This window comes from Salvelinus namaycush, chromosome 19, assembly GCF_016432855.1.
Source record: "Salvelinus namaycush isolate Seneca chromosome 19, SaNama_1.0, whole genome shotgun sequence".
NCBI classification, from domain to species: domain Eukaryota; kingdom Metazoa; phylum Chordata; class Actinopteri; order Salmoniformes; family Salmonidae; genus Salvelinus; species Salvelinus namaycush.
Window position 1 is genome coordinate 23,982,878 of NC_052325.1, and position 20,394 is coordinate 24,003,271.

General features: G+C 44.9%; 1 protein-coding gene across 1 annotated transcript in view; it reads left to right on the top strand.

Annotated features, from left to right (window-relative positions):
- Positions 1-20,394, top strand: part of LOC120064251 (integrin beta-5-like) — an 85,590-nt gene that overhangs the window by 12,481 nt on the left and 52,715 nt on the right. The window contains exons 9-10 of the mRNA XM_039014687.1: positions 3,621-3,755; positions 16,568-16,997. Coding sequence (XP_038870615.1) covers positions 3,621-3,755; positions 16,568-16,997 — 565 coding nt within the window. The remainder of the gene's footprint in view (positions 1-3,620; positions 3,756-16,567; positions 16,998-20,394) is intronic.

Here is a 20,394-nt window from a genome sequence, read left to right on the forward strand (position 1 = left end):
GTGATATGGCCATTTCTTGGAGAGACTCCTTCCCCTCCAAGAGACTGTCAAACATGATGACAACACCACCCCAATGGGTGTTGCTGGGCAGCTTCAATGTGGTGCTCTTATTCTTCTCACTTTGCTTGGTGAGGTAGATTGCTGCTATAACTTGATGACCCTTCACATACCTAACCATTTCCTTAGCTCTCTTGTAGAGTGTATCCATTGTGTCCAGTGCCATGATGTCCTTGAGGAGCAGATTCAATGCATGAGCAGCACAGCCAATGGGTGTGATATGAGGGTAGGACTCCTCCACTTTAGACCAAGCGGCCTTCATGTTCGCAGCATTGTCTGTCACCAGTGCAAATACCTGCTGTGGTCCAAGGTCATTGATGACTGCCTTCAGCTCATCTGCAATGTAGAGACCGGTGTGTCTGTTGTCCCTTGTGTCTGTGCTCTGGTTGAGGGGTGGAGATGATGTAGTTAGTTATTCCTTGCCCACAAACATTCGACCACCCATCAGAGATGTCTGCTTTCTCTATGATTTGCTTGACCTTCACTTGAACTCTGTTGAACTCTGCATCCAGCAAATGAGTAGATAAAGCATGTCTGGTTGGAGGGCTGTCTGGTTGGAGGGCTGTATGCTGGGCGAAGAACATCCAGAAATCTCTTCCAATACACATTGCCTGTGAGCATCAGGGGTGAACCAGTTGTATACACAGCTCGAGCAAGACATTCATCAGCATTTCTCTGACTACGTTCCTCCATTGAGTAAAAAAAACTTCTGATTCCAGGAGGACCATTAGCTGTTAATATCGATAAGGTGTCTGATTCCTAATTTTCACCTCGAATAGAAGTAGAGGGACTTTTGTCAGAGGTTGCTTGTTGTGAGCGCTGAGGGAACTTTATGCGCTTAGCCATATGATTCTGCATCTTTATTGCATTCTTCACATATGATTTGGCACAGTATTTGCAAATGTACACAGCTTTTCCTTCTACATTAGCTGGAGTGAAACGTCTCCACATATCAGATAGTGCCCGTGGCATTTTCCTGTAAAGATTAGAAAAACATTTGTAAAAAGAAATAAAAAATAATACAATTCCATGTACAGATAAATAGTTAAGCAGTTAGATTAAACAACTCCTTTGTAAGATAAATGTTTTAAAATGAAACATGTATGGAAACAGGTGAATTAACACTCCTCAGTTAGCAGGCTCAAGCAAGCTAAAATCCACAAGGTAGCAAAAACTAACTAGCAGAAATTGTTAACAAGTTAGAAATGATTTAAACACACTTTGCTGTAGGCTACTATTTACTAGTTAACAAAAAATAATGTATGTCATATAAAATACACTGTTCAAAAAAATAAAGGGAACACTTAAACAACACAATGTAACTCCAAGTCAATCACACTTCTGTGAAATCAAACTGTCCACTTAGGAAGCAACACTGATTGACAATAAATTTCACATGCTGTTGTGCAAATGGAATAGACAACAGGTGGAAATTATAGGCAATTAGCAAGACACCCCCAATAAAGGAGTGGTTCTGCAGGTGGTGACCACAGACCACTTATCCTATGCTTCCTGGCTGATGTTTTGGTCACTTTTGAATGCTAGCGGTGCTTTCACTCTAGTGGTAGCATGAGACGGAGTCTACAACCCACACAAGTGGCTCAGGTAGTGCAGCTCATCCAGGATGGCACATCAATGCGAGCTGTGGCAAGAAGGTTTGCTGTGTCTGTCAGCGTAGTGTCCAGAGCATGGAGGCGCTACCAGGAGACAGGCCAGTACATCAGGAGACGTGGAGGAGGCTGTAGGAGGGCAACAACCCAGCAGCAGGATTGCTACCTCCGCCTTTGTGCAAGGAGGAGCAGGAGGAGCACTGCCAGAGCCCTGCAAAATGACCTCCAGCAGGCCACAAATGTGCATGTGTCTGCTCAAACGGTCAGAAACAGACTCCATGAGGGTGGTATGAGGGCCCGACGTCCACAGGTGGGGGTTGTGCTTACAGCCCAACACCGTGCAGGACGTTTGGCATTTGCCAGAGAACACCAAGATTGGCAAATTCGCCACTGGCGCCCTGTGCTCTTCACAGATTAAAGCAGGTTCACACTGAGCACATGTGACAGACGTGACAGAGTCTGGAGACGCCGTGGAGAACGTTCTGCTGCCTGCAACATCCTCCAGCATGACCGGTTTGGCGGTGGGTCAGTCATGGTGTGGGGTGGCATTTCTTTGGGGGGCCGCACAGCCCTCCATGTGCTCGCCAGAGGTAGCCTGACTGCCATTAGGTACCGAGATGAGATCCTCAGACCCCTTGTGAGACCATATGCTGGTGCGGTTGGCCCTGGGTTCCTCCTAATGCAAGACAATGCTAGACCTCATGTGGCTGGAGTGTGTCAGCAGTTCCTGCAAGAGGAAGGCATTGATGCTATGGACTGGCCCGCCCGTTCCCCAGACCTGAATCCAATTGAGCACATCTGGGACATCATGTCTCGCTCCATCCACCAACGCCACGTTGCACCACAGACTGTCCAGGAGTTGGCGGATGCTTTAGTCCAGGTCTGGGAGGAGATCCCTCAGGAGACCATCCGCCACCTCATCAGGAGCATGCCCAGGCGTTGTAGGGAGGTCGTACAGGCACGTGGAGGCCACACACACTACTGAGCCTCATTTTGACTTGTTTTAAGGACATTACATCAAAGTTGGATCAGCCTGTAGTGTGGTTTTCCACTTGAATTTTGAGTGTGACTCCAAATCCAGACCTCCATGGGTTGATACATTTGATTTCCATTGATAATTTTTGTGTGATTTTGTTGTCAGCACATTCAACTATGTAAAGAAAAAAGTATTTAATAAGAATATTTCATTCATTCAGATCTAGGATGTATTATTTTAGTGTTCCCTTTATTTTTTTGAGCAGTGTATATTCACCACACCCAGTATTGTAATCAAAACTTACCAGAAAGCATGTAGTCCTTGGCTCAGACAGTGTAGTAGTGAGGACTCAATAGCATCTCATTAGTGTGCAAGATCTTGAGAAACAGCTGTACATGTGATGGAAGAGTGCACTGCGCATGTGATGGAAGAATGCACTGTACATGTGATGGAAGAATGCACTGTGCATGCAGAGGGTTGCAATTCCATTGAATTGGGGATATTTTAACCATAATATGCCACAAGACCTAGAATTGCCTTGTGTATATCCCACAAAAAAGCTTCACTGTTATCAGCTAACTTTTTTTATGAATTTAAGCAACATTCCCAAAATTCCCGGGCTTAACTTCCCATGGAACATTTCCTGAAATTCCAGAAATGTACCGGAAAGTTTCCGAACCTTTGCAACCCTAAATGTAACATTCAAATAGTATAGAAACCACCAGGGAACCTCTGTGCCAACTCTAATATACAGAGAAACTTTAACTCTCATGTGATCTATTGATTAGTCTTTGATCAGACTTGTGTTTGGATAGTTGACCAGTGGACCATCTGTCTTGTTTTCAAATAAATCAAACATTTACTACTTTGATGTAAAGGTCAAAAGTACTTATTCATAAGGGTCTGTGTTTTTGTGTTCAAGGCATATGCTTTTGTGAGTTTATTCAAGCCTCTCTCTGTCTGTGTCCTCCCTCCAGAACATCCGGTCCAAGGTGGAGCTGACCGTGTGGGATCAACCTGAAGACCTCAGTCTGTCCTTCACTGCCACCTGTCAGGACGGACAGCCTCTCCCAGGCCTCAGGAAGTGTGCCGACCTCAAGATTGGAGACACGGTGAGTCTTACATAGGCCTCCCGGCTTTCCATGGATTTTCGCTATGTGGCCAAGCTGGAAAGTCAAAATTGTCTGTATCTTAAAAATGTATACTGAACAAAAATATGAATGCAACATGTGAAGTGTTGGTCCCATTTTTCACGAGCTGAAATAAAATATCCCAGAAATGTTCCATATGCACAAAAAGCTTATTTCTCTAAAATGTTGTGTACAAATTTGTTTACATCCCTGTTGTGAGCATTTCTTCTTTGCCAAGATAATCCATCCACCTGACAGGTGTGGTATATCAAGAAGCTGATTAAACAGCATGATCATTACACAGGTGCACCTTGTGCTGGGGACAATAAAAGGCTACTTTAAAATGTGCAGTTTTGTCACAACACAATGCCACAGATGTCTCAAGTTTTAAGGGAGCATGAAATTAGCATGCTGACTACAGGAATGTCCAACAGAGTTGTTGCCAGATAATTTAATGTTAATTTCTCGATCAACGTCGTTTAAGATAATTTGGCAGTACATCCAACCAGCCTCACAACCGCAGACCACGTGTAACCACTCCAGCCCAGGACCTCCACATCCATCTTCTTCACCTGCGGGATTGTCTGAGGAGGGTGGGTGCTGAGGAGTATTTCTGTCTGCAATAATGCCCTTTTGTGGGGAAAAACTCATTCTGATTGGCTGGGCCTGGCTCCCCAGTGCGTGGACCTGGTTCCCAAGTGGGTGAGCCTATGTCTTCCCAGGCCCACCCATGGCTGCGCCCCTGCACAGTCATGTGAAATCCATTTCAATTGACTGATTTCCTTCTATGAATTGTAATTCAGTAAAATATTTGAAATTGTTTCATGTTGCGTTTTATATTTTTGTTCAGTATACATTACCAGTCAACAGTTTGGACACACCTACTCATTCAAGGGTTTTTCTTTATTTTTACTATTTTCTACATTGTAGAATAATAGTGAAGACATCAAAACTAGGAAATAACACATGTAGTAACCAAAAAGGTTTTAAACAAACAAACAAACAAATCCAAATATATTTTATATTTGGGTTAGCTTGGCCCCAGTGGTGTACTGGGCCGTATTCACTACCCTCTGTAGTGCCTTGCGGTCGGATGCCGAGCAGTTGCCATACCAGGCAGTGATGCAACCCATCAGGATGCTCTTGATGGTGCAGCTGTAGATCCTTTTGAGGATCTGAGGACCCATGCCAAATCTTTTCAGTCTCCTGGGGGAGAATAGGTTCTGTCGTGCCCTTTTCACGACTTTCTTGGTGTGCTTGGACAATGTTAGTTTGTTGGTGATGTGGACGCCAAGGAACTTGAAGCTCTCAACCTGCTCCACTACAGCCCCGTCGATGAGAATGGTGGCGTGCTCAGTCCTCCTTTTGCTGTAGTCCACAATCATCTCCTTTGTCTTGATAACATTTGGCCCATGGTGTGTTCTTGCCATTTTAGATGGAATGCATTCTTCTCTTCCTTTGTTTCAGAAAAACAATACTCTAAGAAACGTAAGGGGACGTGGGATCACTGCACATCTTAATCGCTTTGAATTCTGCACTGTTTAAATCCTCAGGCTTGTCTATATTGATAGAGGAGCCTGAGGATTTTCAAATCTTGAGGCTCCTCTAAAATCAGATTTTTAGGACAGAAATGTCAGGGCTTTTTTACTTCTTTGAAATCTCAAGTCACCAAAAATAAAGAATATTCTGCAACACCATGGGCCAAAACGTTATTGGTATGGCATTTTATTGTTAGTGCATTGTTGGTTAAGGGCTTGTAAGTAAGCGTTTCACCTCAAGGTCTACACCTGTTGTATTCGGCGCATGTGACAAATAACATTTTATTCGATATATTGGCCTCAATTAGAGATTTGTACAGGATCTATTGAAACTCTTAGCGTGGGGCTACACGCCAACACGCAGAGGTCCGACCCTGTGGAATTGTTCTTCCCAAAGCCCCAGTGTCTCCCTCACTCCCTTACTGATTCCTTATTTGTCTTAATTGAATGTAGGGACGGGGAGTCGGGGACTGGGGATTGAGGCTGAATGAATAATGGTAGTGAATGGGGGGAATCCCATCTCTCTATTGCCAGGGTGATGGGTCTTGTGGAATTGTTCTTCCCAAAGCCCCAGTGTCTCCCTCACTGATTCTTATTTGTCTTAATTGAATGTAGGGATGGGGAATGGGGATGGCGGCTGAATGAATAATGGTAGTGAATGGGGGGGAATCACATCTCTCTATGGCCAGGGTGATGGGTCTAACTCGGTCTTTTGTTCTGCAGCGGGGGATTTTGCTGTGCAGATCTCTGAGTGCCAATCTGTCCTCCTAAAGAGAACATGAAGCAGCTGAAAGCCCAGGGGCTCGTTACCAATGAATCTATCCTCGATTCCTTGCATCATCTCTCCTCGCCTCCTTCTCAAATCGCATTGGAGGAGATGATCTAGGCTCCCTCCCCTCTGACCTTGTCCTCCAATGCCTTTTGAGAAGGAGGTGAGGAAAGAGGACATGAGGAATCAAGGAAAAACCTATTGTGAAAGCATCCCAGGTGTCAGTCACATGGGATGTGTCCCAGATGGCACCCTATTCCCTATGTAGCGCACTACTTTTCACCACGGCCCATTGTGCTCTGGTTAAAAGTAGTGCCATTTATAGGTAATACGGTGCCATTTGGGACGTAACCAGGGTCTCTTGCTGCAGCCTCGCTGGGGGGCCTGATGCTGCATGTCAATGTCCTCACGACAAGAGTTTGTTGGTGAAACCAAAGGCGATGGAAGAACAAAGATCACATGGTAACAGACGTGTGTTAACTCCAGTGTAGAAAGTTAAGTCCATATTCTATTTAAGGCAACACTCTCTCAAACCCTGAAGAGTACTAAATATGTCCCATACGTACAAACAGATTAGGCTGTTAACTTCTAGTTCCTCCCAAACCCGGATCCGGGAGCACCCCCATCAGTAAAAAAGCTGACTAGCATAGCCTAGCATAGCGTCACAAGTAAATACTAGCATCTAAATATCATTAAATCACAAGTCCAAGACACCAGATGAAAGATACACTTCTTGTGAATCCAGCCATCATTTCTGATTTTTAAAATGTTTTACAGGGAAGACACAATATGTAAATCTATTAGCTAACCACGTTAGCAAAAGACACCACTTTTCTTACTCCACCATTTTTTTAATGCATCAGTAGCTATCACAAATTCGACCAAATAAAGATATAAATAGCCACTAACCAAGAAACAACTTTATCAGATGACAGTCTGATAACATATTTATTGTATAGCATATGTTTTGTTAGAAAAATGTGCATATTTCAGGTATAAATCATAGTTTACCATTGCAGCCACCATCACAACTCTCCCCAAAGCGACTAGAATAACTACAGAGAGCAACGTGTATTACCTAATTACTCATCATAAAACATTTCTTAAAAATACACAGCGTACAGCAATTGAAAGACACAGATCTTGTGAATCCAGACAATATTTCAGATTTTCTAAGGGTTTTACAGCGAAAACACAATATAGCGTTATATTAGCTTAGCACATGTGCAAACATCACCCCAGCATTGATTCAAGGCAAAAAGAGCGATAACGTATAAACCACCAAAAGATATTAATTTTTTCACTAACCTTCTCAGAATTCTTCAGATGACAGTCCTATAACATCATATTACACAATGCATATAGAGTTTGTTCGAAAATGTGCATATTTAGCGGCACAAATCGTGGTTATACAATGAGAAAAGTAGCAAAGCTGCCCAGAAAATGGCAGGAGAAATCTTTGAAGAGGCACCTAATCTAATCAGTAACTATTCCAAAACTTGACTAAAAAATACAGGTTGGACAGCAATTGAAAGACAAATTAGTTCTTAATGCAATCGCTGGGTTACATTTTTAAAATTAACGTTACTTCAAGCATACAGCGTGCGCTAAAGCGAGACCGCACCATAATTCATGGCGGAATTATTATCTGACATTTGTCAACATAAGTACGAATTAACAGCATAAAGACTGCTTACTATTAGCTGAGCTTCCATCAGAATCTTGGGCAAGGTGTCCTTTCTCCAGAACAATCGTCTTTGGGTTGAAAGATGTCCTCTTGTCCGGTCGAAATAGCCGCTAATGTTAGCCGCCAACTGGAGTGGTGTCCAACTCGTGAAAGCGCATGGCAAAGAAATCCCAGAAAATCGCAATAAACTGCTATAAACTGCTATAAGTCGGTTTAAATTAACTACCTTATGATGTCTTTAACACCTATAACGAATAAAAACATGACCGGAGATATAGAACTACTAAAACGAAAGCGTTTGCAGGACGCCATTGTGATGTCTTCATGCGTCAAGCGCACTGTTGAAAAGGACGGTCCTTCCGTTCCACGGTCCTATATAAGGTCCCAGATTGCGCAATCGACTCCATTCAAATTCTCACCGCTTACTGACATCTAGAGGAAGGCGTATGCAGTGCATGTAGCCCCATAGCTTGCATGGGGACTTATAAACTGACCCTAGAACAGGGACCTCGATTTCTGAAATCTCACTCCCTGACAGGAAATGTGCTGCAGAATGAGTTCTGTTTCACTCAGAGAAATAATTCAAACGGTTTTAGAAACTAGAGAGTGTTTTCTATCCAATAGTAATAATAATATGCATATTGTACGAGCAAGAATTGAGTACGAGGCAGTTTAATTTGGGAACTCATTTTTCCAAGATCGAAATATCACCCCCCATAGGCTCAAGAGGTTTTAAGACTACACCAACACACTCCCTGTCTATCAGGCTCTGTCTCTCAGGGAGTATGTTGTTGAATGCCACGGTGAAGGAGACAAAGTACAGTCTAAAGGCATTTTAATCGCATACTGCAGGACATTTCTCCTTGGTAACAATGAACAACTTCTTCAGGGTTAGGAGAATCTAATAGAATTTACCACATATAATTTTGTCTTGAAATTCACAGAGTACTATCAAATGTCATTGTCAAATATGAGAATAGTTTTCCCCTGAGTAAAGGAGATTGTCCTGCTGGGCTACCGTTTACAACATCTTCTTAAAATTAGTGTGTTTTGGCAGCCAGCGTATCACAGCTGTATCAACTTTTGCTCATGCACGCAAGCACACACACCGCATCTGCTACACCCCCCCCCCCCCCCCACACACTTAATTTCTCTCAACCTCTGAGCTAACAGGCCAACTGTGTAACGCAGTCAACTCTTTCATTGAGACAAACTGGTGAATCATCTGCTGCTCCCTCTACTCCACTTCTCTATTCCAGCCCTCTCTCCCAATCACAGCAGTGATGTCCTGTGATTTGCAGATGGATATGGCAGCTCTGCTTCTAGCTCCTAAGCAACTTTGCTTAGGAGCTATTTTATTTTTTGTGTGTTATTCCTTACATTATTATCCCAGAATTAGTTTTCTGTTATTACATACAGCCAGAAAGAACTTTTGGATATCATAGCGGCGGTAACTCACCAGCATTACGACCAGGAGTGCGACTTTCCTGAGTTGGATCCTTTGTTCGTACCCCGCAGGGCAATTGAACTTGTTCCAGAGGCTGCTCCGAAACACTGCCGGCGGGGAAGAGGTATTCGGAGTGGACTTCTAGTCCGACTCGGGAGGCGTGCACACCATCCACCGCTTTCGAATATATTACTTGCTGGTGTTGAGTCTCTGGATAATAAAGTGGATGAGCTCAGGGCGAGGATCTCTTTTCAGAGAGACATCAGGGATTGTGGCATACTCTGTTAGACGGGAACATGGCTCTCTCGGGATGTACTGTCCCCGTCCATACAGCCATCTGGGTTCTCAGTACATTGCGCAGACAGGAATAAAGAACTCTCCGGAAAGAAGAAAGGAGGGGGTGTATGTTTCATGATTAACTACTCATGGTGTGATTGTGCTACCGTACAGAAACTCAAGTCCTTCTGTTCACCTGCCCTATAATACCTCAAAATCAAATGCCGACCGTATTTCCTCCCAAGAGAATTCTCTTCGGTTATAGTCACAGCCGTGTATATTCCCCCTCAAGCCGATACCACGACGGCCCTCAAAGAACTACACTGGACTTTATGCAAACTGGCAACCACATATCCCGAGGCTGCATTTATTATAGCTGGGGATTTTAACAAAGCAAATTTGAGGAAAATGCTACCGAAGTTCTACCAACACCTTGACTGTAGTACTCACGCTGGTAAAACATTGGACCACTGCTACTCAACTTTTTGAAAATGCCTACAAGGCCCTCTCCCGCCCTCCCTTCAGCAAATCTGCTTTTCCCTTCCTATAGGCAGAAACTCAAACAGGAGGTACCTGTGCTAAGGTCTATTCAACGCTGGTCTGACCAATCGGAATCCATGCTTAAATATTGTTTTGATCACACACACTGGAATATGTTCCGGGTAGCCTCTAAGAATAACATCGACGGATACAGTGACTGAGTTCATCAGGAAATGTATAGGGGATGTTGTACCCACTGTGACTATTAAAACCTACCCAAACCAGAAACCGTGGATAGATGGCAGCATTCGCACAAAACTGAAAGTGCGAACCACTGCATTTAACCATGGCAAGGTGACTGGGAATATGGCCAAATACAAACAGTGTAGTTATTCCCTCCGTAAGGCAATCAAACAGACAAAACGTCAGTACAGAGACACAAAGTGGAGTCACAATTCAACAACATGAGACGTATGTGGCAGGGTCTACAGACAATCACGGACTACAAAGGGAAAACCAGCCACGTTGCGGACAGGTGTCTTGCTTCCGGACAAGCTAAACACCTTCTTCGTCCGCTTTGAGGATAACACAATGGACTGTGGGCTCTCCTTCTCTGTGGCCGACGTGAGTGAGACATTTAAGCGTGTTAACCCTCGCAAGCTGCCGGCCCAGACGGCATCCCTAGCTGCGTCCTCAGAGCATGCGCACACCAGCTGGCTGGTGTGTTTACGGATATATTCAATCAATCCCTATACCAGTGCTGTCCCCACATGCTTTAAGATAGGCACCATTGTTCCTGTTCCCAAGAAAGCCAATATAACTGAACTAAATGACTATCGCCCTGTAGCACTCACTTCTGTCATCATGAAGTGATTTGACAGACTAGTCAAGGATAATATTACCTCCACCCTAACTGTCACCCTTGACCCACTTCAATTTTCTTACCGCCCCAATAGGTCCACAGACGATACAATCGCCATCACACTGCCCTATCCCATCTGGACAAGAGGAATACCTATGTAAGAATGCTGTTCATTGACTACAGCTCAGCATTCAACACCATAGTACCCTCCAAACTCATCATTAAGCTGGAGTCCCTGGGTCTTGACCCCACCTTGTGCAACTGGGTCCTGGACTTCCTGACGGGTCGCCCCCAGGTGGCGAGGGTAGGAAGTAACATCTCCACTGCGCTGATTCTCAACACTGGGGCCCCACAAGGGTGCGTTCTCAGCCCCCCTCCTGTTCACCCACGACTGCGTGGCCATTCACACCTCCAACTCAGTCATCAAGTTTGCAGACGACACAACAGTGGTAGGCTTGATTGCCAACAGCAACGAGACAGCCTACATGGAGGAAGTGAGGGCCCTCGGAGTGTGGTGTCAGGAAAATAACCTCTCACTCAATGTCAGCAAAACAAAAGAGATGATCGTGGACTTCAGGGAACAGCAAAGGGAGCACCCCCCTATCAACATCAACGTGACAGCAGTGGAGAAGGTGGAAAGTTTTTCACAGTGCCCTATCCCATCTGGACAAGGGGAATACCTATGTACGAATGCTGTTCATTGACTATAGCTCAGCATTCAACACCATATTTCCCTCCAAGCTCATCATTAAGCTTGGGGCCTTGGGTCTGAACCCCGCCCTGTGCAACTGGGTCCTGGACTTCCTGACGGGTCGACCCCCAGGTGGTGAAGGTAGGAAACAACACCTCCACTTCGCTGATCCGCAACACTGGGGCCCCACAAGGGTGCGTGCCTAGCCCCCTCTTGTACTCCCTGTTCACCCATGACTGCATGGCCTGGCACGTCTCCAACACAACAGTAGTAGGCCTGATGACCAACAATGATGAGACAGCTTACAGGGAAGAGGGGAGTGCCCTGGGAGACTGGTGCCAGGAAAATAAATAATCTCTCACTCAACGTCAACAAAACAAAGGAGTTCATCGTGGACTTCAGGAAACAGCAGAGGGAGCATGCCCCTATCCACATCGATGGGACCGCAGTGGAGAAGGTGGAAAGCTTCAAGTTCCTTGGCGTACACATCACTGACGATCTGAAATGGTCCACCCACACAGACAGTGTGGTGAAGAAGGCACAACAGTGCCTCTTCAAACTCAGGAGGCTGAAGATATTTGGCTTGGCCCCTAAAACCCTCACAAACTTTTAGAGATGCACAATTGAGAGCATCCTGTCGGGCTATATCACCACCTAGTACGGCAACTGCACCGCCCGCAGCGGCAGGGCTCTCCATAGGGTGGTGTGGTCTGCCAAACGCATCACCGGGGGCAAACTACCTGCCCCCCAGGACTGAAAACAGCTCTTATCTCAAGGCCATCAGACCTGTTAAATAGCCATCACTAGCCGGCTTCCACCCAGTTAAGCAATCCTGCACCTTAGAGGCTGATGCCCTATATACAGTTGAAGTCAGAAGTTTCATACACCTTAGCCAAATACATTTAAACTCAGTTTTTCACAATTCCTGACATTTAATCCTAGTAAAAATTCCCTGTCTTAGGTCAGTTCGGATCACCACTTTATTTTAAGAATGTGAAATGTCAGAATAATAGTAGAGAGAATGATTTATTTCAGCTTTTATTTCTTTCATCACATTCCCAGTGGGTCAGAATTTTACATGCAATCAATTAGTATTTGGTAGCATTGCCTTTAAATTGTTTAACTTGGGTCAAACGTTTCGGGTAGCCTTCCACAAGCTTCCCACAACAAGTTGGGTGAATCTTGGCCCATTCCTATCAGAAGCTTCTAAAGCCATGAAATCATTTTCTGGAATTTTCCAAGCTGTTTAAAGGCACAGTCAACTTAGTGTATTTAAACTTCTGACCCACTGGAATTGTGATACAGTGAAATAATCTGTCTGTAAACAATTGTTGAAAAAAATACTTGTCATGCACAAAGTAGATGTCCTAACCGACTTGCCAAAACTATAGTTTGTTCACAAGAAATTTGTGGAGTGGTTGAAAAACAAGTTTTAATTACTCCAACCTAAGTGTATGTAAACTTCCGACTTCAACTGTACATAGACATGGAATCACTGGCCATTTTAATAATGGAACACTAGCCACTTTAATAATGTTTAAATAATGTTTACATACTGCTTTACTCACCTCATGTGTATATAGTGTATTCTATTCTACTGTATTTTAGTCAATGCCACGCCGACATTGCTCAATCTAATATTTATATATTTCCATTCTTTTACTTTTAGATGTGTGTGTATTGTGAATTGTTTTTAGATACTACTGCACTGTTGGAGCTAGGAACACAAGCATTTCGCTACACCCATAATAACATTTGCTAAATATGTGTATGTGACCAATAGACTTTATTTGATTTGGTTCCCCGTCTTTTTACTCCAGCAGCTTTATCTCATAGCTACTAGTTTCCCTAATGAGCCAGTGTTTGAATGAGCTAAGTTCCTCGTGACTCACATGTCCCTTAAATCTCATTACCTCGTTAGGAAGAGGACTAGCTGTAGTGAACAAGGAAGAGCGACGGTCGGACAGGCTTTCCATGTTTTACGCTGTAGTGAACAAGGAAGAGCGACGGTCGGACAGGCTTTCCATGTTTTACGCTGTAGTGAACAAGGAAGAGCGACGGTCGGACAGGCTTTCCATGTTTTACGCTGTAGTGAACAAGGAAGAGCGACGGTCGGACAGGCTTTCCATGTTTTACGCTGTAGTGAACAAGGAAGAGCGACGGTCAGACAGGCTTTCCATGTTTTACGCTGTAGTGAACAAGGAAGAGCGACGGTCGGACAGGCTTTCTATGTGTTGCGCTGTAGTGGACGAGATTGAGAGACTGGCTGACAGGTCTTCCATGTGTTATGCTGTAGTGGACGAGGTAGAGGGACTGCCCAGGAGAAACGTCCCACAATTCTGCAGTCATGTCCTCTACATATCACCAACTGGTGTGATAACTCCAGCATGGTGGAAGTGTCGACCCACTGTTCACCTGTCTTGGAATACCTGATGGTCAAATGCTGACCCTTCTACCTCACGAGGGAGTTTTCAGTTGTTATCATGACTTGCATACATTCCACCTCAGGACAAGAAAAATAACAAGCTGGCACTTAACGAACTGTACAAGGCTATAAACAAGCAACAAAATCTACATCCAGAGGCTGCCTTTCTGGTTGCCGGTGATTATTATTCCGCATCACTGAGACAAGTGATGCCCAACTTCCATCAATACGTCTCCAACGCCACTAGGGGCGATAAAGTCCTAAACCACTGTTATTCTACCCATAAACAAGCATACAAGGCCCTCCCTCGTCCGGCATTCGGCAATTCAGATCATGACTCCCTACTCCTGCTTGCTGTTTACAAGCAGAAACTCAAACAGGAAGTACCCGTGACTCGCTCCATTGAGAAATGATCACCAGAATCTGAGATTATTCTAAAGGACTGCTTTGCTACCGCTGATTGGAATATGTTTAGAGACTCTGCCGATAACATTGACGTGCCTACCACCTCAGTCACCAGCTTCATTAGAAAGTGTGTTGGCGATGTTGTCTCCACGGTGAGGGTTCGCTGCTTCCCCCATCAAAAAACCCTGGATTAACCCAGATGTTGGCGGTAAACTAAAGGACAGGGCTACCAGACACAGAGCTATTGTAGACAACCCTGAGGCTACGGCCGAGGACAGGAATAAGTACAAGAAGTCCTGTTATGACCTCCGCAAAGTCATCAAGTGTGAGAAAGGACAATATAGGAATAAGGTGGAATCATACTACACAGCCTCCGACGCCCACCGCATGTGGCAGGGGCTACAGTCCATTATGGATTACAAAGGAAGACGGCTGTATGCACGCGTTGACAACAACAACATCGTGCCGGGTGTGAGGGCCGTCACCGACTTAGAGGATTGGGTGATCTCGCTCTCTGTGGCTGACATGAGGAAGGTCTTTAAACAGGTCAACACTTGCGGGGCCCGATGGTATTCCAGGGCGCATTCTCAGAGCTTGTGCAGAACTGCTAGCAAGCATATTCATGGTGATTTTCAACCCGTTTATCTTATATCCTGTTGCCTAGTCACCTTATCCGTATACATATCTACCTCCATCACCCCTGAACATTGTAAATGTGGTATTGGAACTGACCCTGTATATAGTATACTTACCCCTATACATATCTACCTCCATCACTCCAGTATTCCTGCACATTGTAAATATGTATTGGAACTGACCCTGTATATACTATGCTTACTTACTTACTTACTGTGTTCTTCATATTTCTTCTTATTTCTTGTTTTTTTCCGGTCTTACAGTGTTGTTGATTGTTAGGTTTTGAGTTTGCAAGAAAGGCTTTTCACTGTACTTAAACGTTGAGTGAACCTTCTCAGACAAGTCATTGGACTTCTTCTAGTGCTGCATGTGTTACTCTCATATTGTTGGCCATATTGTGTCGATTCGTTTTCCTCCTTGCTGAACTTTGGTGATTAAAGGAACCATACTTCTCCAGAGATATGTTTGGTTGAACGTATTGAAAAGTCAACCACATTTCTTATGAGTTCTATTAGATGTTATTGAAGTCGATCCTTATGTTTTCTGCATTTCCCCATTTTTTTGTTTCGTCTGTTTGTTTCGTTTTGCCTCTGGCACTTTAGAATACACTCCAAGGTTTCATGGAAGGTAATGATATGAAACTGACATGTATTCTGTCGTTTTGTAGATTTATGGTAATATCTATTTAACTGGGGGAATTCACGCCAGTATCCCATCTAAATGGAGTGAAACCACAAAGATTAACATTGCCTCATCTACGACAGCCAGTGTGTGGATGGTTGCTGTGTTGTTCAGCTACACATTCACGGACACACACACACACACACACACACACACACACACACACACACACACACACACACACACACACACACACACACACACACACACACACACACACTGGAGATGGTTGCTGTGGCAGTTGAGGTACACACACACTGGAGATGGTTGCTGTGCAGTTGAGGTACAGAGAGACAAACACTAACCCTGCACAGTAACAGTTCATGTTGAGACAGGCCATGCTAAAGGGAGGGTGGTGTGTCTCTCTTGTTCAGACTTCCTTCCTAAGAGCAATCAAATGGGTGGAGGTCCTGTTCTTTCTGTGTCATCTGCTCAAATTGGCTGATTAATCAACTGACTGAGCCACATCAACTCTCCTCTGAACTCTATCCGCCCTCTCTTCTCTGAACTCTATCTCTTTATCTTGCTCTTCCCCTTTCCCTCTGAACTTGCTGTCTCTGTCTCAGTGTGTGTCTCTGTCTTGGTGTGTGTCTGAGTTAATTAAGTCCACATGTATAAAAAACAGCTTGCAGGTCATATGTAATACACAGTCCTGTCCCAGCCAAGCCTAATGAAAGCAGAATAGGTTCTGAGTCATATGGAGGAAGATAGTGAAAATGTAATGGTTCCAGGTCAAGGAGGCCATTTAAAAATCCACTTATGAATAATAGTCACTATGACATTGTTTTTTGTAAAGCCCAACTCCTTGATTGAGAAGTGTTCTCAAATTGTGGCACATTTGTTTTCTCTAGTCCAGTCCATATACTGACCCTGTTGTACTGTTCTTCTTTCTTCCAGGTGTCCTTCAACGTGAGTGTAGACGCCAGAGGCTGCCCCGCCCCAGGTACCCAGCAGAGCTTCACCATCAAGCCTGTGGGCTTCAAGGATCGTCTGGAGGTGTCTGTGGACTACCGCTGTGACTGTGGCTGCACCGACCAGACCCAGGCTAACAGTACCCACTGCAGCTCCATTGGACAGTACACTTGTGGTATCTGCCGCTGTGACCCGGGCTACCTGGGTGCCCGCTGTGAGTGCCAGGAGGGTGAGGCTGGCAGCATGTACCTGAGCGCCTGCAGGCAGGCTGAGGGGATGCAGATCTGTGGTGGGAGAGGGGAGTGCAGCTGTAACCAGTGCCTCTGCTATGATTCAGAGTTCGGGAAAATCTACGGGACCTTCTGCGAGTGTGACGACTTCTCCTGCGCCCGACACAAGGGCATCCTCTGCTCGGGTATGTGTATCCTGACAAACAGTAGTGCTTCATACAGTACTTGATATATGTGCAGAAAGAAACCTTGAACAAACCTTCCAAGAGCCTTACATGTGTGGTTATTTAGGGTGTTTCTAAGTTGGCTTGTGCTTTCATGATGATGCAAAGTTAATGTTTCACTATCTTATCTTTCTCTGGGCTGTGTTTTCTTGGCTTTAACGCTGAGTGCTCTAGAACCCAGGAGAGTTGTGGTGGGTGTGTGCAGGATTCAGGAATACTTTCTAGTACCAGAACCAGAGCTGAAAGATCCATTTTGTGTTCCGTTCTTAACAGAACTATTCTCCTCCGACCACCAACATTCTCCGCATCTTTCTTTCATTATTTTTGTTCCCCAGAGCATAAATGTACTCTTTTGATTTAAAGATGCACTGATGTCAACCACAAATGATGTCAACTTGTCTCCATCCTGAAGGCCCTGCTTTATGCCCATGCATTAGATGTCTGTTACGCTGGTCGGCAGGCAGGGTTGCTAGCTGGGCGTATAACTGACTTAGTGACACACTAAACAGGCTGTCCTATTAGATTCCCAGAACATCAGGTCCAGTGCAAGCAGCCTCTGTGCATTTTGGGTCGAAGACCTGCTGGATGTTGGCCCAGGCCCCCTGGTTCATACCCAAGCTAACAGCTGTTCCACCAAATCACAGAGAGAGCTTTGTAACAGAGGCCTCGCTCAGTGCTTTGTGTATTCCCAAATACTGTTGTGGTTATACCCAGTTAAAGTGCCTTGTTTAATTTATTCAGCAGAGGCGAATACACAATGGCCATTTGTTGTTTGTCGGTTGGACCTTAAGCTGGCCCTCTGGGTGGCATGTTAACTGGGATGGGAGGGGGGGGGGGGGGGGGGGGGGGGTAATTTAAATGTTAACAGTCCAGTACGCTCTGTGGCCCCCCGCACTCTCTCTGTCACTCTCACACACACACACACACACACACACACACACACACACACACACACACACACACACACACACACACACACACACACACACACACACACACACACACACACACACACACACACACACACACACACACACACACACACATACACTTCTCCTCTCTGTTCATGGTTCTCAGTCTATAATGAGTTCCTAATGATTCAGAATGATAGTCCTCTCCCACACTTCTCTGGCATGGTTACTTAATCGCTGAGGAGTATAAACACTAAACGATGTTGTAAAAATATTCTGTGTACCAGCACTGGTCTCCTAAACCCACAGATGGTTATGGGAAGGTTCTGCCTGCTCTGTAGCGAGACCAGTTCTCCTCCTGTTAAATGCTTTAAAACAGCATTGTACACGGTTTAGATTTGTTCCGCTGCGCTGATAAAAGCTAATTTGCTAAGCTGTGTTGTGTTGAGAAGAGCACGCTGGTTTGGATTGAACTGCAGTCGGATCCAGACTGATTAACTGCTGAAAGGCATTCGGCTTGAGGAAATACATTGGTGCGGTGTCCTGGATGGGTTCTCTTTTCTAGCTCAAAGCATTTTCATTCTGCCAGCCTTTACATCATTACAGCGAGGTCTGGAAGTCATCTGGAAGGGAATCTTGTTGTTTTTGAAACAGTACTGCACCACCTTATCAGTATAAAGGAGCAGTAGGTACCAGCCTTACTGATCTGACACCGCTATTTGGGCAGAACTCACCCGTGTCGGTATTGAACATTAAATAGGTATTTGTAGGAACCACTGTTAGTATTTTTTAAAAAGCGGCAGGTAGCCTAGTGGTTAGAGTGTTGTGCCGGTAACCGAAAGGTTGCTAGATCAAATCCCTGAGCTGACAAGGTAAAAATCTGTTGTTCTGCCCCTGAACAAGGCAGTTAACCCACTGTTCCTAGGCTGTCATTGTAAATAATAATTTGTTCTTAACTGACTTGCCTAGTTAAATAAAATGAGCGTTCGCAGGTGACGGGCTCGATCTTAAAATCTCTCAAATCAAATTTTATTTATCACATGTGCCGAATACAACAGATGTAGATCTTATCGTGAAATGCTTATTTAGAAGCCCTTGCAGTTCAAGAAATAGAGTTATGCATTTACTAAATAAACAAAAGTTTTTCAAAATCGTAAAATCAAAAAGTAACACAAGAAAATTACATAACAATAACGAGGCTAAGTGCAGGGGGTACCGGTACCGAGTCAATGTGCGGGAGTACAGGTTAGTCCATGTCATTTGTAAAGTGACTATGCATAGATAATTAACAGCGAGTAGCAGCAGTGTAAAAACAAACGGGGTGGGGTGTCAATGTAAATAGTGGCCATTTTCCAGGTGGCCATTTTATTAATTGTACAGCAGTCTTATGGCTTGGGGGTAGAAGCTGTTAAGGAGTCTTTTGGTCCTAGACTTGGTGCTCCAGTAGCAGAGAGAACAGTCTATGACTTGGGTGACTGGAGTGTTTGACAATTTTTTGAGCCTTCCTCTGACCCTACCTAGTATATAGGTCCTAGATGTCAGGAAGCTTGGCCCCAGTGATGCACTGGGCCGCACACAACACTCTGTTTGCGGCCCTTACGGTCAGATGCCAAGCAGTTGCCATACCAGGCGGTGATGCAACTGATCAGGATGCTCTCGATGGTGCAGCTATAGGATCTGGGGACCCATGCCAAATCTTCTCAGTCTCCTGAACGCAGTCGTGGGTGAACAGGGAGTACAGGAGGGGCCTAAGCACGCACCCCTGAGGGGCCCCAGTGTTGAGACACATCGTGGCAGATGTGTTGTTGCCTACCATTCATTCAATCAATCAATCAAATTTATTTATAAAGCCCTTCTTACATCAGCTGATGTAACAAAGTGCTGTACAAAAACCCAGCCTGAAACCCCAAACAGCAAGCAATGCAGGTGTAGAAGCACGGTGGCTAGGGAAAAACTCCCTAGAAAGGCCGGAACCTAGGAAGAAACCCAGAGAGGAGAGAGAGGAGAGAGAGGAGAGAGAGAGAGGAGAGAGAGAGGAGAGAGAGAGAGAGAGAGAGAGAGAGAGAGAGAGAGAGAGAGAGAGAGAGAGAGAGAGAGAGAGAGAGAGAGAGAGAGAGAGAGAGAGAGAGAGAGAGAGAGAGAGAGAGAGAGAGAGAGACCCACCCCGGACAGGAAGATCACGTCAGTGACTCAACCCACTCAAGTGACGTACCCTCTCAACCCACTCAAGTTTTTTTCCCTCTGGTTGCATGTGACATGATGGTAGAAAATTAGGTAAAACAGATTTAAGGTTGCCTGCAATAAAGTCCCCGGCCACTAGGAACGCCGCTTCTGGATGAGCATTTTCTTGTTTGCTTATGGCCTTGTACAGCTCGGTAAGTGCTGTCTTAGTGCCAGCATCGGTTTGTGGTGGTAAATAGATGGCTACGAATAATACAAATGAGAAC